General features: G+C 41.3%; 2 protein-coding genes across 7 annotated transcripts in view; both read right to left on the bottom strand.

Annotated features, from left to right (window-relative positions):
- The window catches only part of LOC118820449 (myomegalin-like), a 55,899-nt gene that overhangs the window by 29,591 nt on the left and 1,636 nt on the right, over window positions 1-24,672 (bottom strand). For 5 of the 6 annotated variants that reach the window (XM_036588804.1, XM_036588800.1, XM_036588805.1 and 2 more), the window contains exons 2-15: window positions 15,094-15,158; window positions 12,700-12,764; window positions 10,579-10,689; window positions 9,651-9,727; window positions 9,350-9,467; window positions 8,584-8,765; window positions 7,879-8,020; window positions 6,948-7,001; window positions 1,626-1,760; window positions 1,376-1,495; window positions 1,131-1,223; window positions 793-1,011; window positions 499-669; window positions 244-354 (exon numbers count right to left, since the gene is read on the bottom strand). In XM_036588804.1, coding sequence (XP_036444697.1) covers window positions 244-354; window positions 499-669; window positions 793-1,011; window positions 1,131-1,223; window positions 1,376-1,495; window positions 1,626-1,760; window positions 6,948-7,001; window positions 7,879-8,020; window positions 8,584-8,765; window positions 9,350-9,467; window positions 9,651-9,727; window positions 10,579-10,689; window positions 12,700-12,764; window positions 15,094-15,158 — 1,663 coding nt within the window. Of the gene's footprint in view, window positions 1-243; window positions 355-498; window positions 670-792; window positions 1,012-1,130; window positions 1,224-1,375; window positions 1,496-1,625; window positions 1,761-6,947; window positions 7,002-7,878; window positions 8,021-8,583; window positions 8,766-9,349; window positions 9,468-9,650; window positions 9,728-10,578; window positions 10,690-12,699; window positions 12,765-15,093; window positions 15,159-23,562; window positions 23,740-24,672 lie in introns of those variants that run through there. The other variant, XM_036588803.1, reaches the window with a different exon arrangement.
- LOC118820450 lies at window positions 1,779-4,708 on the bottom strand. The gene has a single exon (XM_036588806.1). It carries the CDS (start codon window positions 2,988-2,990, stop codon window positions 1,842-1,844), a length of 1,149 nt encoding a protein of 382 aa, XP_036444699.1. The 5' UTR covers window positions 2,991-4,708; the 3' UTR covers window positions 1,779-1,841.

Genomic DNA, 24,672 nt, shown 5'->3' with positions numbered 1-24,672 from the left:
ACAATGTCAATGACCACCACATGTAGGACATTAATCACACTTAGTTGTAAACTTAGTTGTTGTATTATCAACAGCAAGAACATCTGGACATAAAAAACAGAGCACCAATGCAATTTGATAGTGGGAAATCATGTTTTGCAATCCTGACCGAAAAACTAATCACAGCATAGTAGACTCCCTTTAGCAAGTTGCACATGGGATAAAGGCTGCATAATAATACAGGGACAAAGAAAATGATTAAACCTCCAGAGCCTTCTCCTTCTCTCTCAGCCTCTCCCTCAGCTTGACCAGCATGGCATCACTTCCTCCTGGAGCTCGGTCCTGCTCCAAATCCCGCACCATGTTCATGTAGTCCTGGAAGACAGGCAGATCAGGGTGTCTATAAAGGCACCTGAGATTGGAAGTAAGGCACTGTACTGCATAGTCACAGTGAGGTGTAGCTGCTCAGTCTCAGTGTCTAGTTTTTATAGTGCTTAACAGTTGTGTGTGTGTACAAACCTGCAGTTGCTGGTCTTTGTGTGTGAGACTGGTGGTCAGATGTTGTATAGTTGTCTGCAGCTTGTTTTCTGTTGCATGAGCACGCTCTTGTTGTTCTAGCTGCTGATGTTCTAGACTGTTCTCCCGGTCTGCCAGCTCTCCACTGAGCTTCTTCAGCTGATTCTGCAGGTCCTGCCATACAAGCACACCAAAGACACCGCTCAATTAAAACAAATACATTCATACATAGCTTAATTCAGGACACAGCTTAGGGAATTAATCAAATCTACAATTGTTCTTGTGAGTATTACTAACATTGATGGTCTTGTCTGCTTTCCTCTTCTGTTGCTGAAGCAGTTCAAGCTCCTGCTCCAGTTGCAGTTTGTCCTGCTGGAGGAGGGCCAGCTCAGCATCTCTGCTGCTCAGCAAACGCTGCAGTCTCTGGGCCTCCAGCAGAGAAGAGTGGGCCTCTGCTTGGAGCCGTGACAACTCTGCCTGCTGGGACAACAACAGGGCCTGCTGCTCCTCAGCTCCCTACGGCACACGCATGTACAAAAGAATGTTAATGAAAAATGCAAATGCAGCAAAATAAGACGTTTTAAAACATGACAAATGCTTGCATGCAAATACACAAACAAACTTGTTCTACTTGCCTGGTACTTCTGTAGTTGAGCTTTATGAAAAGCTTCTCTCGCCTTAGCTAAAGCCTGATCCTTCTCCTCCAAATTCCCATACAACTCCTCCACCTTAAAGAAAGAGAGAGAGAAAGAGAATGAGGAGAAGTATATCATGATTTAATCAATTTATAGTTCACTAAACAGCAAATAATTGCTTTTCATAATTTATTTAGCAAAGGAGAGCAGACAGAGGATTGACGGGACAGAGTAACACCCCACACCTCTTTCTCTTTTTCTTTGAGCAGGAGGCTGAGGCCCTGGATGGTTTTGTCTCTTTTCAGAGAGTTTCTCTTCTCTGCAGCCAGCTCACTGTCTCGCTCCTCCAGCTGTGCTGAAAGAGTCTGAGGGAACAGGGACAAAATAGAAATGAGAGAACTGTGATATACGAATATGATAGTGTGTGTTGGGAATAGTGGTTGGTGGGGTAATTCTACTGCCACACTTGTGAGGTCCAAAAGCATGCATGCGTACCTTGATTTCTCTGTCCATCTCTTCCAGTCTCTGTTTAAGCGTCTGGCTGCTGGTCTTGGTGGAGTTAAGCTCTTCAGTCAGCTGCCTGGTCATCTGCTGCAGCCTGTTCACCTCACCCTCCTTCGCTACACACACCTGGAAAAAACAAAACAACATGAATACAAAAGTGAAACAGATGTAAACCCAAACACTTTTATTACACATACAGTAGGTTTTCTAAGAATGTACCTCTTGTTTGAGAGGTAAGTATTCATCATTAAACTCCTCCTCCAGCTCTCTCAGAGCTCTCTCGGCCTTTAGCCTTCTAGCCATGCCCATCTGGGCAAGTCCAAACACACAACTTGGTTGTGATAGGACAGGAATCCTGCTGCCGACAGTTAGTGGGAGGGGCCGAGCCCTAGCGCTCCGCAACAGCTGCAGAAAATCAGACAGCAGCGATGTTGTTTCCAAGGCAGCAGAGGAGGAACCTCGGCGTGGGCGTGTCTGTCTGGGCGTGAGTGGGGCGTAGTCTGGGCGCTCTTGTGTGAGCGACTGGAGGGAAACCGAGCGAGATGTCAAAGTGGCCCTTTTGTGAATAAGATCCGAATACTCTCGACTTCGTAACTGGACTCCAGTTCCCAGCCTTGGTCCTGCTTTTAACCCGGCCTCCCGGCCTTTTCTGGGTGCTAGACTTGACCCAAAACAGGAGGAGGAGGAGCGTTCCGCTGTGACTCCACTCAGTGGCTCAAGACTGACACAGCGCCTCAACTGACCAGTTTCTGGACTTCCTCTGCTAGTGGCATTATGGACTCCAGAACTTCGCCTCCGGCCCTGCAGCCTCTGCTGCTGCTTTGGCTGTTCCTTTTGTGGCAGCTCCACGATAAGTCTGGTCTTGTTTCGCTGTCGTTTAAGCTGGTTTTGCTGATGCCTTTGCTGCTGTGGTGCTTGAACACAATGCTGGTGTGACCCAAGTTGTGCGGGTTGGTTGTCATATTCCTGGCCTGGTCTGGTCTCATCTTTTTTAAACTGACTGTGTTCATGCTGGTTCTGGTTCTTCTGTCCAGAGCAGGTGGGCTCCTGTGGGTTGTTCTGCTGGTATTTGTGTGCTATGAGCCCCCTCAGTCCATCCCTCTCACTGTGCAGCTTCTGTAGTTGCGCAGCATAGGCGTCCTGCAGGTTGCCGATGGCAACATCACATTGCACCACACGCTCCAGCAAAAACACACACTTTCCGCACAGGAACTCACCTCGGCCATCGCGATGGAGATCGCTCCCCAGCACATGGGACAGAACCACAGCTAGCCGTAGGCGCCCACACGTACTAAACAACCAGCGGCACTGCCCGCCTGGCACACATACGCCACACACACGGCACGGGTCCCGCATGACCACACACAACCTCAACAAATCACTTAAATCATCACAAACTTGGTCGTTTAGCTCTAACTGTGTAGCATAGCTCAAACATGGCCTGCAATAGACAACAATCAAACATGTAATCTGATTCTTACAAGATCAGACAAGCATGCACATGCACAACCACACAACGTCCAGCCTACAGATCACTGCGAGCAAACCAGTTTGGATCCATCCTTCATTGCTGTATTTTCTCATATTCCTGCTGTCCCTCTACCCGTGTCCTTCTTTCGCTTTCTCTCGGCTATCTGTTCTGAGCCCAGCGCACTGAGCTCAAGCCACACAGGGAATAAAGCCTCTAATCCAGCCACACACCCACCCACACAAGGAAAATCCAATGAGAGCTGCACACAGCGACTAACAACACATTCATGACAGCATGCACATACACCCACCCACGCACACAGTAATCCACCCCTACCTCCTCACCCAGGTGTCCAGGGGAGGAGAGCTTAATTTGGGCCGCTGACGCTAGAGTGCACCCAGGTCAGGTGCAGCAGGAGCAGCATTAACTTCTGTTAGCTCTCCTACAGCAGGAAAGTGAGGAACCTATTACCATCTGTTTGCTGTCCTACAGCAGAAAAGCCCAGACCATTTAGCACTTGTTAGCTACCCACAGAAGAGGTGTACAGAACTTGTTAGCATCTGCTAGCTGTCCTACAGCAGAAGAATGTGGAACCTGTTAGCACCCATTAACCATCCTACAGCAGAGGACTGTGGAACATGTTAGTCTAAATAACGCTGGAAAGGGAAGTAACTTGGAAGTGACTCAGGAGGTCATGAGTTTGACCTAAGCTGAAGGTTCCTGCCACTTTGCTTTTGTGCAAAACACAAACACTTTGCTTAAAAAGCATTTAGTTAAACATGTTAATAGCATATCTTGCATGGCTGCATTTTTCACTCATGACAACATTTTTCACTTTTCTCTGGTTTCTACATAACCTTTTCATATTAGTGATTAGACTGAACATCACACCCATATGTAAACATCTGAGTTTAAAACCATGGGCGTTAATACAAAGTCACTTCCCCTTTTACGGCTATAATACTAGGCTGGGAAGGCTTTCTACTAGATTTTGAGACATGGCTGCAGAAACTGGCATCCACTTAGCCACAAGGGTATCAGTCAGGTACTGATGTTGGGCAATAAAGCCTGGCTCACAACCGGCATTCCAACTCATACCAAAGGTGTCTGTTAGGGTTGAGGTCAGGACTGCAGGCCACACAGGATTTCTGTATGGACCTCACTTGTGTATGAGGGCACAGTCATGCTGAAACAGGAAAGCGGGGGCGTGAATGGGGAGTATTCAGGGGTGCTCTGGGGGAAAACCGCATGTGATGTCAGAATGGTACTCTGGAATACTCAAATACTCTTTGCTCAGTAACTGGACTCTAATTCCCAGCAGCCTCTTGTGGAAGACTGCTTTGGGTCTTCCACAACAAACCATGTCATACTGGACCTCACTTGTGCACAGGGGCACTGTCATGCTGAAACAGTAAAGAGCTTTCCCCAAACTGTCCTAGCATTACGTATTAAGATTTTCTTTCACTGGGACAAAGAAGAAGAGCCCAAGTCATGAATCAGCCCAAATCATGAAAAACAGACCATTACTCCTCCACCAAACTTTACATTTGGCACTATAAATGTAGGCAGGCAGCATTCTACTAGCACCCACCAAACCAAACGTGTCTGTCAGACTGCTGGATGATGAGGCGTAATACATCACCCCACAAAATGTGTTTCCACTGCTCCAAACAATTTTTAACACACTTCAGTAGTCAGTTGTCCCATTCTGTGAGCTTGTATGGCCTACCATTTTATGACTGAGCTGTTTTTGCTCCAAGGTGTTTTCACTTCACAATAACAGCACTTACAGTTGATGAGGGCAGCTCTAGCAGAGAGGAAACTAACTGTTGAAAAAGCTGCCATCCTATGACAGCGCTGACACTGAGCTTTTGAGTATGAGCCGCTCTACTGTCAGTCTTTGTCTGAAGATGCATGGCTGCATGCGTAATTTATGCAACTAATAGCAATGGGTGTGATAGAAATAGCCAGCCCCAATAATTGGAAGGGGTATCCATACACTTTCGGCCATACGGCACATACAACTACAAAGACAGCATCCCCTCACTCACTTAAATTAAAATTAGGATTTTATTTTAAAAGTTAAAGCAAACATCTTTACACAAATAGTGTACTAAACATGTATTTTACATAAAACATTGCCTGTGTTTACTTTTTAAACTTCCAATAACCAACACAAAAATCTTACTACTATGAAAGAAAATGACAAAAACTATTGTGAATCTTTATTAAATAGTCTGCCAAAATTCTGTAATCTGGTCTACTGACTGCATAGGCAACTCTTTTTCTCTTGCTCTAATACTGTTTTTCGTTCAGCAGCAAATCTGATTGCTGAGGAGATTAGAGTGATGTCCTGACTGCAAGAGTCTCTCTCTCTCTCTCACTCACTCACTCACATGCCCAACACAGCTCTAAACCCTCTCTACATTTGTACTCACTCCTAATCATGAGGGATTTATTTTCTAATATTTTATTTCCAAAGCGTTGCCTGTTTTGACTCATCTATTGCCAGCCTGCTAAATCCAGTCTTAGCACACTGACCTTCAATACGTATGAACACATAGCGTAACTTAGCGTAAAAATACAGCTGTAGCACTTTCAAGAATCAGACACAACAAAACCATCACTAAATATCTGAATGGACTAGAACAACCACAACAGTACTAAAGCTGTAGCTAGAGTTGTATGATATATCGTATTTTTATCATTATCGCGATATGACTTTCTGCGATAAGCACATTGTTAAAGCAGTGATGACAGAAAAGATCAAAACACCGCAAACACAAAGCGCTAGAGTTAGGGTTGTGTATTGGCAAGAACCTGGCCAGACGATATGTACCAAGATACAGAGATTAGGATTCAATACACTGTAATGTGGTAAGCAAGGCGATATATTGTGATTTTCTGAAATCTAATTTTAGGAAAATTGTCAGTGTAAAACACACACCACCATATGCATAAAATCTGAACAAAAGAAAAAGTCTAACGGCTGAAGAGATTACAACACTGCTAGTGGTCTACTGTAATCTGGTCAGGGGTTTAAACACAACACAAAATGAACTACTATCCGTCATGAATCTTTGCATGCAATTAATAATTATACTGTGTTTTTGAGAATTGATACAGAATGACAAAATATAATATTGCCATGCTCAGGTGTATCGATATTTTCTTACCCCCCTAGCCAGAGAGACGTCATTACATTGCTAACGCAAACAGTTACAAGCTGAACGAGTGCTTCTCTGCACTGTGACTGAACTCGCTATTCCAAGGCAGCGTATATTAACAAGCACTAATCATGCTTTTGAATGTTTACTTCTGCAGTACATTTTTGTGCAACAACAGCGCTGTCACCTTAAAAGGTAAGCCAACAGCTTTAATGTCATAAAATCGGCCGAAGCCCATTTTTGGTGCTGTTTTTCCCCTCCCTGCGATTAACTAAGGTCATTCATTAAGCGATTTGGTTACATAAATATCAAAATTATTCAGAATGCACATCACTAGTATTCACATACACACGACAGTGTACAAGTGCAGGCAGTTACAGTAAGACAGCACTGATAGGGATTATACTGCCACCAATAGCCGGCCAATAGCATTCACTTCATGTGGAACAACAGCATCGCTGGTGGAACGCCACAGCGTCAAACATGAAACACACATCTGAGATACTAAAAGTGTCTGTGGGCACATCTGGACAAATTTATCAACAAAGTTCTCTGTGCATTACACATACCCATCCACAACTCAATGCATTTCATTTAACAGAACCTTACTTTAACCTGAAGTTTCACCCTTCCACATTTGAAAGTGTACACAGAACACAGACACACACTTCTCACCTGGTTTTCTTTCTCTGCTTTCCCTCTCTCATGATCCAGCTCGTCTTTCAGAGCCTGCAGGAACAAAGACAAAATATATACATATAGGAATACTGGACACTGAAAACACAACAACCACACAAGCAGGAGCGGATATTGATAGTTGAAGTTGCATCAATTTCAATGATGGTAGTGAGGAGGACTGATCTTCAAATCAGCTTTAGCACTAAAGTCATATATGTGAAAAGCAAAACCACTTTTTTCTGTGCACATGATTATATTTACATGTGGGTCCAGACAATAAAACAATAACAACTGTCAAAAAGAAAAGATTTTTCTATAATGATAATACACACTTGAGGTAAAATGGCTACGCCATTCTTTTCCACAATCTGTTATTAGTAGCAAAGTGCAGTGGGTAAACAAGGTGGCAGTTTGTACCTTTGACTTGCTAGATGGGGGAGAAGTCGTGCCATTCACGACAAAAGCACAAAGCCGCGCAATAGTTTTTATACATATGGTTACGAGAGTTAGCTAGTTTGCTATTTTCAGTGTTGAAATGAAAAAAAAAATATATCTACTAGAAAAAGTCTGCCTTTTTCTGGGGTTCAAACTATATTTCATACAAAATTTTCAGAGCATTAAGAAATGCAAATAATTATTATCAATATAAAATTAAATGGAAAAATATACTGTGATAACATTTTTGGTCAAATCACATTAGTTCCTATGCAGTGAATGCAGCAACTAAAAACTACTTCATTCAACTTTACTTTATTCAATAATTTTTAAACTGTATTAATTATACTATACTTTAACGGAATAGTAGAGCGAGAGAGTGCTACGTCCAATGATTTTGGACAGTAGTGCGTTCAAATCACTAACATAAATTGTTCTCTGCAAAATTTGAATCATCTGAATGCAAATTAAGATTCCACAGTGACAAACTGACCTGTAGTTCCCCATCCTTTTGGCCAATCAGATTGTTGAGCTGTACCATCTGCTCCACAACTGGCTTATCTGGGCACTTCTGCTGAAGTTCTCCAATCAGAGTGTCTTGGTTTTTGATTGAGTCCTGAAGGCGCTCAATCTCACTGCAGAAGATGGAAGGATTAGACAGACACTTCAGTGCCATGTTTTCAAACAACAATAGCTTCAAATAATGACTGCCACTGCACACACAAAAAAAACTATAAAAAATCCACAAAAAAAAAGAAAAAAAAGCTTCATTAAAGAGAATTTTTTTTTTTTAAGTCAGAAGTGAAAAAACGGTTATTTCTTGACATTGTTAAGATTCAACCTGTAATATACAATAAAATAAACATGACAAAAAAAAACATGGTCACCAGGGGAGGCGCTAGATCACCCAGTCTATATGCTTGGAAGAAAAGACAAAGAGAGAGAGAGAGAGGTGGTCATGTTGGAGCAGAAGTGAGTAGTGTGTTTGTTCTGGACTCTGATCCAATACTACTGGACTAAGTGCACCTCTGCTGAAAGAAACAAACACAAGCCTACAATAATCCATCCACTATCGAGACCCATTTAATATCAGGGTAGGTCAATCATATTTACAACTAGTTAGGCCTAGATGACAGTGGGAGCACCTTGGGGGTTGACACTGATGATGCAAATACACAAGTTCTGCAATTTTCCTCACCGATCCTTCTCATGCAGAGCCCGCTGGAGCTCATGGATCTGCCCAGGAGTGGAGCCAGGGTCACGGGTGGGTCCTGATTGGCTGGCAGCTTGAAGCTCTTTCTCCAAACCTAGACTCCTCAGCTTCTCCTGCTCAGCAATGGAAGCCATTTTCTCTACTTCTTCCTCTGCACAGCGAAGAGACTAGACAGACAGGAAGAGAGCACAGTTAATTAAAAATGAAGAATTATACAGAGCGAAAGACATCATGATGCATATGTACCATTCATATTACAGATTTTGTGTTCCTAATATGAAGAAGTGGAAGTAGATACATGCCACTATGGTAAGTCACTTTTTAATGATGTTGTTAATGTACTGTACTCTTTTGTATGATTACACTGTAATGTGGACTAATGTCTTTCTGGTGTATACAGTGTGGTCCAGGAACAAGGACATACAGTGTCACTGGTGTGAAACATTGCTGTTACGAAGGATTCAATGCTATTTAAGTGCCAATGGTGACCCACTTGTGGGAAATTTTAGCCTGCTAAACGTGAGTGAGTGAGTGAGTGAGTGAGTTATAAGCTTTGCATCGAAAAACTGACCATTTGTCCTCCTGTACATGTTACACCAAGATCTCAGGGGACCACTGTATCTTTTCACCTTAACCTTGCGTATGGTTGGGAGAACAAAGTTTTTCTTGATTCTGACCGTGGAATCTTTTACATACTGTATTTCTGTTTGTGTGTGTGTGTGTGTGTGTGTGTGTGTGTGTGTGTTGTTACCTCCTCCAATTCTCTGAACTTGGTGTTGAAAGCTTCTTTGAGTGCATCCATCTCTCTTTGAGCGCGCTCCCTAAAGCCTTCCCCTGAATCTCTACTGGCTAAACTCTCCAGAGCTTTCCTACATAAAAACACACAGACACACACATATAGCTTATCCAAAACTGATTGAAATAAATTATAATATTGATTTATTTAAGTATAATGTAATTCATCATTTTAAAATGTAAATGATGGATTGGCTGGGGCATGTCCAATTAATTCCGCAACTGGACAACTGGAAGGAAGACTAGAAAGGACTTACGATGCTGACACCAGCAGCTCCTGCTTCTCTGCAAGCTCTCTCTTCATAGACTCCACCTCTACCTTTAACTCGATGTTCTACACATAAAAGCATGCAGAACAACACAATCATACACAGAGTCAAGGACGGATTATAAGTTGTTGTTTATGTGGTCACATTGTACAATCCATACAGTGACAGTAGCCACGTTTACATGCAGCCTGATAATCCGTTAATAATCCGACTAATAGCTCAATTGGAACAGAATACGTCCATGTAAACACCTCAATCAGAATAGTCTAGTCCGATTGAGGTCATTTGGAATACAATTTCTATCCGACTGAACGAGGTGGGTAAACTTCTAAATAATCCGTTAACTAGAAGAATAATAACCATGTAAAGGCCTGAATCCAATTACAGAACGTGTAGGTACGTTCTGATCATGTGCGTCGCGTCATAGTGAAAGTTTATACCGTTCAACATGGCGGAGCAGAAACTGGTCTGCAGAGGAGACGAAGTTTATGCTCTGATCTTTAAAAGACGGCGGTGGGACGGACGTCCAGCTTATGTGTTTCAGAACACGACTTCTTCCTCTCGGCCTTCTTTAATAAGGACATGTGAAGGACATTTTCCTGAGTCTGACATCATTATAAAGCAATTAAAAACACAAGCGCGCCAGCTGGAAACTCATCTCACGCGGACTGGACCTCACGTGATGTTAGCTGTCATGGTAACGTTTACTCTAAGCGCTACTCCACGCATGCGTGTCATTTTGCTTAGGATTACTTGTAGTGAGCATGTAAACGAAGATTTTCCATCAAATTGTTGAATAGAGTGTGCATATAAACACCTCAGTCTGAATCTGTAATCGTATTGTATTCAATCGGATTGGCAAAAATCTTTGCATGTAAACACAGCCAGTGTCATTCTGTTAACATGCATTAGTCACCGTTTTGTAGATGTCCTCCGTAGAATCATCACATTTCTGCTGTACGCGCTCCTCCAAGAAGTAGATCCGCAGCTTCAGGTTAAAGTTCTCTTTCTTCAGAGCTGTAATTTGCTATAAGAAACAACATGTGTTATTTTCTCTGTCAGAGTCAAAGACTACAATTAATTTTATTTAATATTATTCATTTATTGAACTCAAATTTATCAGGTTTTAGTTTTGTTGCCTTTCTCAAGGATTAGACTAATCACTCGACATATGCTAATGAGCTGGAGAATAATTACACTAGAGAGAAAAGAGGTGTGACTTCATATGAAAGCAGGCTGTGTATGTTTGGGTTTTTGTGTGTGTGTGTGTGTACAAAGAGAGGGGATGGGGGCAGTAGACTCTGCATTAGTGTTCTGTGCCAACATCTGGGGCAGAAAGAGGGGGATGGGAAATGGAAAGAAGAGAGGGAGGGATAGAGACACATAAAGAGAAACAGAAACAGAACAGCCAAAAAGAAAAAAAAGAAAAAATATAGAGAATTTAAGAGAATTGTATGGGGGAAGAGAGAGAGATTCTATTTTTATCCGGAATTTCAATGCTCCGTGTTGACTATACTATGTACGCTAGCCTGTCTTCTGTTTATCTCCAACTCTCAAGTGCTGTACTCAAACTTAAGCAATAAAAATTAGCTTTATTTGTGAAATGAACTGAAAAAGATAAAGAGAGAGAGAGAGAGAGAGAGAGAGAGAGAGAGAGAAAGAGAGGGAGAGAGAGAGAGAGAGAAAAAAAGGCTGGAACAGGGGAACACACATGGTTCAGGTCTAATCAGATCTGGCTCCACATTAAGATCTCATTCCTCCACATCTCTACAGCACCTTAAATGGATAAACACAGTCTCATTCACTCCATACAGGAAATATGCATCGGATTCAGAAGCCAGACCGCTCCATTCCATCACTAAACCAGAGACATGCTAAATTCAACATTCAAATCGTTCCGAAAAACCACCAGCTCTCACAGGCCTCGGCCAAAGGACTTCATGAATGCTAACATTGCTAATATGTTTTGACAAGATATATGCAAATTTCTGACAAAATGCTCGGGAATCCTGATTCCTTTGAGGATCTGAATGAATGAAAGCTTGTATGGGTCACTTGCCAGCCCAATCACCTTCTATTAATGTAACTGAATTAACTGTCCCCTTAACGGGAAGTCCATTGCTTTTCCTAAATTTCTGAATAATTTAATGGTACTGATGTAAAACAAAGTCAGTGAGAGTGGTATGATGTGAAATGTTCAGCTCTAGAGAAAGAAGTCTGGATTGTTCACAGTGGTGCTGACAGGAACCAGAAGTTTGAAACACTGAATTCTTCTAAAAGCTCCTGCACTTTGTTTTTGCACAAACTGGTTCCAAATACACAGAGACATTGTTTTCCAACAGCTTTGAGAAGATTTTGGCCTTAAACGTATTAAAAAGAGGTACATACAGAGCACTGCAAGACAAAAGAGTCCTCAAAACAAATTCACTTTAAGATTTACCACTATTTTACAATCATCAACATTACATATAAAAATGCATCACAACCCCTGGTTCCTGTCACCACCACTGTAAAGAAATCTATGTTGGTAAGGTTCTCTACAACTGCAAACCAGTCTGAATGACAACATAACGACTGAATTCTGCAGATTTGGTGGAATTGTATGCCCTTTAAATACAACTGGCTAAAGTCTCAGAGAAAGCTAATTCTTGGCACAAGTTCATATTTTGTCAAGATACTCTGAAATATTAATTCTTTTCAGGGCCTGAATGAACGAAAGCTGGCCACAAGTGCTTAAACTATGCAAATCAAATTACATTAGCTGTTAGCATTACTGAGTAATCTGTTCTTTCAATTACAATACTACAGTCTGGAATAAAGCTGTCCTCAGATCAGTACCTATTTACAGCAGATGTAAAGCCTCATTATGTTGAAAAAAGGCTGATGTTTAGACAGCCACCAAATACCATAACAAACAAATAACCACAGCCAAAATGACAGACTACATGAAGCCTGTCACTACTTCTCCGCTAACAAATGGCTACTAGCTTTCAGTGTTGCTCACTCAGCGTTTCCATTTCAATGATTCCTCACTTACATTTTCGTAGTCCTTCATGGTCATGGCTTTGGCCGGAGACATCTTCTGCCCGGGGAACATTGGAGCTGTCGGGGAGAGGGAGAAACATCAAAAAATAAAAATGATCAAACGGTGCATCGTTTCACCTTCCTTCCCACTGCGCTCTCTTACTCACGGCCAGCCTGAGTGAGCGCTGCAGCTGGATCATACGTGTGGCTGTGCAGTCTTGTGTTTTGCGTGTGTGCGTTTTGAGGTCAGAGGTTAAAGAGCTGAGGGCAGAGAGATCCAAAATAAACATCTGTGTTACATCATTGCTGTGGAAAACTGCGTGCCTACTGCTGCACCACTTGTATAAAGGTTGAAGTTTGTTTATAAGGACTACTTTAACTTCAGAACAATTTCAAACCCACTAAAGCATCTCACAACCCTAAATCTGTACTAGAAAACAGTATGTGTGTTTGGGAAAGAAGCGTGAGTGACGAAGAGGAAGAACGAGGCTGTGAGTGTTCTGGTGTCAGGTTATGAAAAGAGATCTTCAGCTGACTCAGATCAAGAGAAGGGCTAAATGCATAAGAGTGTGTTTGAGAGACACAGTGACAGGGTTGCTGCATAATTTTTTAAACCACATTCAGTGCTTTTTAAATAAATTTTTAAAGACCAACCAAGCAAAAAACAGTACAATTTCCCCACACAAAACACACAAATATAGCATGTCAACATCTGGAAAATAAGCTGCAAAACAGGCTGTTTTGTCATGAAAACCAACACATTTACACATATCACCCTATTCAAACAACAGCAGTTTAGCCCCACTCATTTCTGTTGACGTTATAAGGAGTATTTTAGACTGCTTTCTGAATGAGGCACAATACAGTGCAGCCAATCAAAATAGAGATCATTTACATATATCAGTATTAAAGGCACAGTAACAAAATAGCCTGTATAATTCTAATTATCAATACCAACATTTCAATACCCACTGTGAAGTAAACCAAGTGCACAATGCCGCACTAATGAACAAATGCGGCAAAGAAGGCTCTGCTCACACAGAGAAGAGCTACTGACTCTGTGACAGTTGGACACAAAGTTGTTGGTCGCTTTAAACATTCTGCCTAGGTATATTCCTGCCAGATCTATACTGTAAGATTTTAGCTTGTCTTAAACACACAATCACAACCACTTCCCCAATACGGGTGGAGACACGGAAGCCACCAAACAGGGGTGGAAAAGTCGGCATTTCCCACTGAAGTCCGTCTATGCCAACTTTACTCTGTTTGACTAAACAGAATTGTGAGGTATAAACGTTAATTTTTTTTTTAAATGACTTTAAAATAGACCGTAGAGAGACTGTATGCTCAGTGCTAGCAGCGCTGCTGTTTGTCTTTGCTCAGCACTCGGTGCATAATGTGTTATTTTAAATGAAACTACTTTATTTGAAATTCTTCGTAGAGAGCGCCGTCTGTAGAGGCTAAATCGCAAACTTTGTCCATACATGACAGTCTATTCAAACAAACGGGGTGAGTCACCAGACAAGCTTTCTAAAATCACACAGTGCATGTCTGGATTTGGAGGACATTTAACTACAGCTCAACCAGCTAAACAAAATACTACAGATGTAAAACTCCACACGTGAGCTCCTCAGATGCGTTAGCCTCAGATGTGATTCCTGCCGTCACTGTGCTACAGAGACTATTGTTGAAAGACTGATGAGGAGTAGCAAAAGTATGAAACGTGCTTTATTTACAGCTGTATGCCAATGCAGCACTATTTGATCCAAGGTAACTAATGTAGCATAGCTAGCTAATTCAAGTCATTTAAAATCAGCTAGATTTTGACGGTAATTCATTTTGGTATCAGACTTTCTATTGTCAAACGCTAGAAACATACTCGTACTCACTCTGAAAAAAATGGTATTGATGCATCCCTAATTCTAATAGATAAAGAGAGGTTAGAACATGTTCATGCATAAAAAAATTCTGTTTTGGCTCACTTCTCAAGGGAAAAAAGAAGATAAATGCAGAGCACGTACCCTTTAATGCCTTTAAGTTTCATGTTTAATACAAATAGACCGAAAACCAAATGTTAATATATGCTTTGAGATACAGTTTAGGCATCATATCTGCTGTAGCTTTCACTGTACTCCTTTCCCTTCAGTGTTAAAAATATAAGAACCTTTTAGATTTTATGACCATAAATTTCTATTTCTATTCTACAGGAACACTGAGTGGGAGACAAAGGAAAAAAGAAAGAGAATGAAGAGAGATGTATAAATATGCAGTATACCCTCCCTCAAAATGTCATGACAATGTCATATCGTAATAACTATTGGACTGGCTGGATTGTATTACAGCCACTAAGGTCACCGAACACTCCCGTGTGTGTGTGTGTGTGTGTTTCGGAGGGAGTCAGCTGTACCTGTCATGTTGTCCAGGGTGAAATCCCCGCTGCTCAGAGAGTCTGGTAGTCTGGATATACTGCAGCTACATAGAGAAAACACACACTGTTACAGGGGTTTTTAACACACACTCCCACGAACACATAGTAAAACAAAGACGCAGTCATCAAATCAAACACACGCAAGCACAATGATCCATTCAGCACTGTTGCTCTAGGAAAACCACGGCTATTTGCAATCCTCAGGGGCTCCAGACTTCAAAACATAAAACTACCTTACAGAACAGGCACTCTTTGACATGTACACCTAGCCATTAGGGCTGAATGATTTGCGGGGAAGTATTTAATTGCGGGGCTCCCGAGTGGCGTAACTGTCAAACTATTGGTCCTATCATTGGGAGAGCATGAGTCTGACCACTGGCGATGCCACAGCCATCCACAGCCGGAGTCCGAGAGAGCACAACTGGCATGGCATGTAGCAAACACACTCTAAAGAAAAACTAAACAAACGGCTTCTTTATAAACTTACTAAAGCCTGAGTAGACCCATAAATGTGTGAGTCATTTATTTATCTCTTTGTTACTGAGCTCTTTTAAGCCATGACAGAACTGATCATTTCTTCATTAGTGAACATGTTTACAAGTGATAAGCTTAGCATGAGTGCTATACTGCATTTAGAGCATGGTGTTGGACACATGTCATTCACCGTCTGTCACACAGCTGCCCATTTTACAGTCCAATTTCTTATATACAACAGCAGACTTTCCCCACGTGCCTCATCAAGATGCATTTAAAATGTATTCTTAAAGTATTCTCAATGTTACTTCTGTATGTGTTGTAATAGAATACATTACTGAGCACACTTAGGACGCTGTATTCTGTTTAGTGCCATCACTACATTTTCAAAGCATTCAGCCAAACTCTCTCTGCACACAGCAAACAGGCTGAACTCATTGTTCCTGGCACTTGCACTGTTATGGTAGATGCTATTCATGGACCATCCTTAAGGCAGAGCAGGGGAGCATGATTAATACTAGCACTCTGTATGAGCGCATGTGTTTTCATAACCTTTTCCATGAGCAACCCGCACAACAAAAAGAAGGAATAAAGCAGCTACACTCAGTCCCAAAAAGAATCTGCTGATCTTTTCTGTAATGTGGATGATCACACTGAAAACCTAAATACAGAATGGTGTGGAGACTTTTTTAAAGTTCACACCATGCAGCGGCATTAAAGCTTCATTTCAAACCAGAGATTTGGAGCACAGTTTGCTGATTTCTCTAACACACAAAATAAACCTGCTAATTTACTGAAAAGCTGAATCAGGTGTGTTGGAGCAGGGAAAAAATAGCAAACTATGCAGGAATCTGGACCAGAGTTTCCCACTACAGCCCACCTTTTTTGCAAAACTATGAATACAATGATTATTATTCAACACTTCACATACTCTACTGCACTAAATATATTTACAAACGACTTATTATGCTTTCTTTGTAATTAAACATGCAGTTGGTCATTGGAGACGACTAAATTGGGGAGAAAATCTGGTAAATTTAAAAAAACAAAAACAAAAAAAAAACCATGCAGTTGGTCAGTGGTAATTTATTTGTATTTAATTACTGATGATTTCCAAGACAGCTGGAAATGCATATTGTGCACTACAATAACAAAAAATTATCACGATAATGATAAAATATTATCATACTGCCCACTCTTAGCTGATGTGTGGGCTTTGTTAGAAATAAAGTAAATACACAATTATAAAATAAGGCTGATCAATGATATTACACTGAATACTTTGTGGGGCTTTTTATGCTGAACTGTGTTGCAAAAATGCCCCTGTATTTAATAAATTGCTCCTTTAAAAAGATTTTTCCTGGTCTGCATCTGAACCTACAATTTATTTAGATTGGATCAGCAGTGAGAGCTTCAGCAATACGCTTAAAAGAATTAACTGCTGCCACTGAGGTTCCAATACATTTCCTTCTCTTTGTGGGCAATGAGGCTGACGCCAGCCTGCAAACACTGCAACTGAAAACTTGTGAGAACCTCTGACGAGACACATTGTGAAACCACAAAATACTGCATGTTTATGTTTGTTTTTTCAAACGCCTGTATGTCCTGAATGACTCTTGGTTCAAACGCCAGTTCATCTCTGAATGAATATGAGGGTGTTTGTGAGAGCCCTCTTGGCTCAGACTGTAGTGCTTCTCTAATGGAGTGTGTGTGGATCAAATATCAGCAGTTCTCAGAATGACTTCCTTCCCTGTCCATTCCCCTCTGCCCTTCCACGACTCATCCAGCTACGGAAAGCCCAAAAGGACACACCAATGCAGTATCACAGAGGATTCAAAAGGACATACGACACTGTGCAAAAGTCAGAGGCCACTGTTCACTTATTTCATTTCCAGTCAGAACCAACATTAAGTATGAGATATTAATTTTTCAGGAGATATTTCTGAGGAGAAAAGATAATCCACTTGCATAAAGGGAAAGTCAAAGAAAAATAAGTGAACTGCCATGAAAGACCTGTTAGACCATCAAAATGTTGCCACCAGACAAACAAAACTTAAAGCTTTCATCTTTGAGAGAGAGGAGAAAATCAAGCTGCTTCAGATCTGAAAACATCCACAGGTGTTTCTGTCCATCCTTCCACTGTGAGAAGACGACTCAGCGCTGTGGGTCTGAAAGGATGTGTAGCTGTCAAGAAAAAAACCTCACTGAGAAAAGGAGACGGACACATCAAACAAAGAAGCTGAACAATGGACTGACCACCCCAGAGTCCAGACCTGTGTGTCTGCAGATTTCTTTAAGACACTGAAAGTGAGTCCCTGAAAAGAAGTTGTAACAAAGGCAAAAAAGTGGACACGCTAAGATTCTGGGTCGCTGGAGCCTATCCCAGGAATCAATGGGCGGAAGGCAAGATCACACCCTGGACAGGTCGCCAGTCCATCACAGGGCAGACAGAGAGACATATACATTCACACACACATTCACACCTAGGGGCAACCGGAGCACCTGGAGGAAACCCACACAGACACAGGGAGAACATGCAAACTCCACACAGAAAGAACCCTGGTCGCTCGGCTGGGAATCAAACTCAGGCTCTTCTTGCTATGACGCGACAGCGCTACACTAAATACCGGAAAAATGTATATTTAGTTGATGAGCATTATTCGTAAATTTCCTCAAAATATGCCTTTTCTGCTTTTTGTCCTGACACTAAAACAAATAACTTGTACTTAATAGCTGTTGTGACAGGAAAATAAGTAAATGAAGGGTGATCTCTGGCTTTTGCACTGGCTGTACTGTAGGACAACAACTCCGATCTTAGCTCTACATCTGATGCAGAAGTATTCGGATGTGATTTTTTAAACATCAAAACTGCACACACCAGACGAAACACCATTTTTTCACCATGTTTTTAGTGCTATGAAAAAACGGGCAAAAAAAAATCAAGTCATCTTACTTGTCATCATGCCAACAGCAGAGGCAATCGTGATTGCTCAGTGAGTTTTTGTTGATGGTAAAGGTTCGCAAAAATCGAAAAGAGGGTGAGCAACGTCGCATTCTGGTATCCAAAACATTGCGTTTGGTGTGCAAGATATCATCAGTTATACACGGGCTTGAATTTATTTACTGTCATCCGAATAAATCACTTTAGAGAAGAACCATTAAACCATGTAAGGGTGCATGCTAATGGTTTTTTGAGTCGTCATGGTTTTGTATATAACCACTGCCTTTACTAAAGAATTACAAAAGAACCCTCATTTATAGGAGCACACTGGCACAGCTGTCCCCTGGCTTACTTCTTACCTCACAGACAGACAAACACTGCATCTATATTTCTATTCACAAACTCCCCACTGCTCCTGCTGGAGGCGTCCCCCAAGGATCTGTTGTCCCTCACTCATTTACATGCTTCCCCTGGGTCTAAACATGTGTTCCATGGCCTCGGTCTTCATTTGGAGATGTGTCTGTGAGATAAAGCACCGAACTCCAGTTTTCTCAAACTTAACAGTGAGAGAAATTAATGCACAAATAAATGCTATAGTGTAAATTCTACAGAGCCAAACTACTCATCGACAGGAACACTCAAACAGTAACAGCTAAATTACAGTAAAAAAAACAGAAATTACTCTAAATATCCTTAGTAACACACAGAATACTTTAAAATACTATCACAGACACTAGCGTAACTTTATGGATGTTAAATGGGAATCCCGCCGATTCTTTTACATAATCAAATGGTTATGATGTAAACCAAGTCATTCAGAGTGGTTTGGTGTGAAATGCTCTGTTCTAGAGAAACTCACGGAGTCAGAACTCTGAGTGGTGATAGGAACCAGACGTCCATCTCTAAAAGCTCCATCACAGAACATTATTACTTGAAATGGTCTTGAACACAATGCCTGATGTTTTACAGTCGTTTTGAAATGAGATTTGAGCCTAAAATGTTTTTTTTTTAAAAGCGGAAAGTACATGCAAGGTGCTGTAAAGGCAAACAGCACCCGAAAGAAAACTTACGTTTTTCAGATTTTCTACATTTTCCCATCATCAACATTCCATGTAAAGCTCAGAAGACTCGTGTAGGTTCACTGGTGGTTCTGGATAGTGAATAAAATGTCTACATTTGTGTTGTAGTCATGGTGACCCCTAGTTCCCATCACCACCACTGTGAAATCTGAGTCTGCAAATTTCTCTAAAAATGAACTATTTCACATCAAACCAATCTGAACGTCTTTGTATACACCTCTATCACCAAATAAATAAAAAAAAATTAGCAAAAACTGGTGAACCTCCCCTTTAATATTTCCGTTAATGCATTTCTCCACAGCAGCATCCATAACTGAACGTCTAGAGCTAAGAGCTAACGGCTATCGGCTAACCATTCCCCCACAAAACGTGTGGTAACGTTAAATTTACACTCTTTTCGGGGGTTTAAAAGAGAAATATGATCCTATTAATATTGTCATATTTAATCGGTGAAGGGTTAACGTTAATTAGCCACTTACTTAGTCCAATTGTGTACATGGTGAACTAAACGGCCTCCGTCCGTTAGGAAGCCGTTAAAAGTCAAATTTAAACCCATACACGCGCAGCGTTCGCTTCATGCGCGGGAGCTGTAGTCTGCAGCGGGCGTCGAGGGAGTCGACTCCTCGACTCCACTTCATTTTTTAAAAGATAGCGGCAGCGCCACAGACAAAAAGACTAGGCAAAAGTTAGAACACACTGAATGTAGTCACTGGAAAATATTAAGATTAAGGAAGACCCTTGGGCCGGTCACGGCGCTACGTTTGAAATAACGGGGAGTCGAAGAGTCGATTCCAAGCGTTTCGATTCTCAGAGTCGTCGGACAAGAGCAGAGCCTGACTCCCGGACCGGTCAAAGTCGAAGAACCGACTCTTCTGGAATTGAATCTCCACTGCCAGCATAGCTCAGTCAACATGCTTCAGTGGCTAAGCGCGAATGAGAGTAACGTTAAGGCTAAAATATCGACATTTAGCCGTAGGAGAAACTAAATGCGAGTTAATATGTCCGCGTTAACGTGCAGCGTTGGATATTTTTATTTTTCTCATTACATTTTAACATGGTCCCCTCGCCGCCAACATGCTTCTTTCTCTCTGAATGAAACAAGTTAAAGGTAGAATCCACTGATTTTTCAAAATTTCACGCACAGTTCAATCGAGCTGTGAACAAACCAGAGCTGGGCAATATGGCAGTATGTATCATTATTGTGATAAATTACATCAAATATGTCGCAATATGGTTTTCTGAGCATATCGTGGTTGCTTTCAGTACTTTAAACACTTACAAACTGCACATTTAATTACAAGGTGCATAATTGGTCCTGTTTAATTTGATTTAGTGCAGCACCGTGTGTGACATGTTGAAGAGAAAATATTGGGTTCATAGGTTTTTATAGTATTTTTAAAATCTGTCACTACTTTGTAACTTATGAGATGTCAGCAAAAATAAATACTGTAACGTCATGTATTGTGATATTACATTTCGCCGTATCACCCACCTCTAAAGTCACTCAGAGTGGTTTGGTGTGAAATGGTTAATTGTAAAGACTTAGATTTCTTTACAGTGGTGGTGACAAAAACCAGGGGTCACCATGACTACAACACAAATACAGCCATTTTATTGGCTCCAAAACCAGTTTTTACATGGTTGATGATGGTAAAATAGTGGAAAATATTACAAAAACTGTTCATCTTGGGGACTATTTTGCCTCACAATGACCTACATGTACCTCTGACATGAATGGATTTTTAAAAATATGTTTGAGGCCTATAACATTCATACAGAAAAACAGCTGTGTCTCAAACGGTTTCCTGTTGCCTATATAGTGCACTACATAGCTAGGTCATGAAATAATGGCTTCTGCACACAAATAGGGCACTACATGCCCAATGGGGATCCATTTGGGACTCAGCCAAACACAGCCAGCCAAAGAACTCCACCAATATAGTATTTTTGGCTGGAAAGGCTGAGTCACAGGTGCAGTCAGACAGCTGTGGTCCACAAAAACACATCTGCTTCTGTTACTGTGTGTGTGTGTGTGTGTGTGTGTGTGTGTGTGCATGTTTAGGCTTGTTGTGGGGACCAAAGAATTGATAGACGATGAAAATGTTTGACAATAAGGGGGACATGTAGCTGCTCTAGGAAAAAACCTGTTTTTTGGAAAAGTAAAAGAGGCCAAAGCAGATCTTTTGGCTGCTAAGGTTAAGGTTAAGGTTGCTGCCCAGGCTGCCCTGGTCATGATATATATATGCCGGTTTTAACATGAGGCTAGTGACGAGTGATAAATATAGTTATATATAAATATATATTCATTGTACACTATTTGGCCAAATGTATGTTGACGGCTGATCATCACACTTATATGAGCTTGTTGCAGGCCACTGGAGTTCCTCCACACCAAACTCATCAAACCATGTGCTTATGGAGCTGCTTTGTGTACAGGGGCTCAGTCATGCTGGAACAGGAAAGGGTCTTCCCCAAACTGCTGACACAAAGCTGGAAGCATATAATTGTCTAAAATATCTTTGTATGTTGTAGCATCATCATCACCCTTCACTAGAACCAAGGGGCCCAAACCCTGAAAAACAGCCCCAGCTCATTATCCCTCCTCCACCAAACTTTACTGTTGGCACTATGCATTCCAGTAGGTGTCGTTCTCCTGGCATCCACCAAAACCCAGATTCATCCATCAGACTCACAGATAGTGAAGCTGATTCATCACTCCAGAGAACATGTTTCTCTGCTGTGGCTGCACTTTGTGAAATTAGGCCTGTGTGCAGCTGCTCAGCCATGGAGACCCATTTCATGAGGCTCCCAACACACAGTTCCTCAGCTGATGTTGCTTCCAGAGGCAATTTCTAACTTCTAACATCTTTACATGCTACACGCTTCAGCACTCATCAGCCCTACTCAATGAGTTTGTGAGCTCTTCAGTATGACTCATTCTACTGTCAGTGTTTGTCTATGGAGACTGCATGGCTATGTGCTTGATTTTAGAAACCTGTTAGCAATGAGTGTGGCTGAAACACCTGAACTTAATAATGAGGGGCGTCCACACATATTTGGCCCTATAGTCTATGTTCCAGGCACTTCATCAACCATTTAGTATTTGGTGTTTGAAGCCATTTATTTAATACACATGCTTACCTGGTCCTGCCTATCAGTACTATGTTCTCCATACTGGGAACACCCAATATCACTGTGCATTGATGCAGAATTCAGTCAAGTGCGCTCGTAAGACTATAGGGCCAATGAACGTGGCTCAGCCAGACAGCCTGTAGATCTGAAAGTTGCTGTTTTATAACTAATATTTTCATGAGTTGAGTCACTGATTTTAGGCTTGTCAGTGGACAATTAATCACTAATGACATTCAGTTATCAGTCAAATCAGATTCCCTAATCGATATGGAGAATTTCTGCTCATTCTGATAGGGTGGTGATGAGGGAGCACACTGAGAGGAAGCATTTACACACACTCACACAGAAGCCCTTGGAAACACTACACAAAGACGGGAATACAAAGTTATGCAAGCGCTGATATGTGTTTATTATTACGCGCAGATTCCCTCTTGGGTGTGGATGGGATCAGCGCAGATGGAGGCCCTCGTGCTGCTTCCTCATGGCTATTCTACTACAACAACAACAACTTCCTCTTTCTCACAGGAAAACAGTCGCCCATCACTCTTGGTGTCAGATGGCAAAAGAGTTTAAAGAGCTCATGTCCAAAGACGCTATCGCTATCAGCTTACAGATTTAGTTACTTGGCACAGGCTTGCCACCTGCGTTTATAACTCTGACACCACAGGGTTACTTATTCATCAGCACAGACAGACCTGTCGCTAAACTTGACTTAGCTCTGCCAGCCGTGGCCTCCAAACTACTCAGCTATGCTATGAAGACCTACTGTCTACACACAAGCTACAAACACAAGCTACAGGCACACAGAGCACCGTTACCTACCTACTTCACTCCTTTCATTGGGTCATATTGCATTGAGAAGACAGAGAGAAGCACAAACAGTCCCGTTAGCCGCTAAACAGAACGGCCCTTTCCGCCTCCTGTAGTTTCCCTTTTACTTCTGAGAATCTGCCTCTCTGAGCTCAGCTTGATGCGCATTTGTTGTGACTGTGATTGCGCAATAGCAGCACATGAAGAAGCCACTGAGACCTTTAAAGCAGTCAGGATTTAAAGGAACAGTACAACTGTTTTTTTATCTACAAACATTTTTCCAGATTTGAGTTTTTTCAAACGACTTTGACTTGTTTTTGTACCTCTAAATCATGATACGGTTCAAAATTAGCTTCTCATAAGCATTTATGGGGAATAACAAGTTTTGAGTTTAAAACAAGGGTGTGCAGTAGACTGATATTTATCGTGATTAAATTACTTAATGTGACAAAATGCTCTTCTTACAGAAAACTGACCAACTGTATGTTTCATTATGAAGCGCTCACAATTAGCCCAATTTAACTTTTCCTTTCAGCACATTATGTGAAACGATGTCACTGTTTTTAAATTTTTTATAGCATTTTTAAATGTGGCACTACTACTTTTTTTTGGCTATTTCAACTTATCAGACCTCAGAAAAATTAAATGCTACAGTGCAAATCATGTTGCATGTCTTGTATAATGAAAATGTCTTATGTTCAGTGATATGTTTGCCCACCGCCAGTTCAAAATAGCCATGTAGAACGAAATAAAAAACAAAGCACATCCTCTGGTTACTGTTTGAATAATAAACAGGCATGTTAAAGTGCTCACTGAGTGACACCCAACATCATTTTAATAAAATTAAATAAAATGACAGTCAGAAATTCCTACCAACAGCAATGTTGTGGTGTTTTATTATTAGCAGCTAAACATAAAAAAAATCATTGATGAAGTATTACAATTTGAGATGTAATATATAATTAGCTGTGGAATAATTACTTTTTCTTATCAGCAATGTAACAGAATAGATTTGATTCTCTCCTTACGTCATTTTTACAGCAAGACTGCAAGTGTAATAAAACATCGTAATTCTTGCTAAACGACACATTTATCTTGTAAATGTATATGTGTACACACACA

The sequence above is a fragment of the Colossoma macropomum genome, unplaced genomic scaffold, assembly GCF_904425465.1.
Source record: "Colossoma macropomum unplaced genomic scaffold, Colossoma_macropomum, whole genome shotgun sequence".
NCBI lineage: Eukaryota > Metazoa > Chordata > Actinopteri > Characiformes > Serrasalmidae > Colossoma > Colossoma macropomum.
This window is presented reverse-complemented; position numbering and strand designations above follow the sequence as displayed.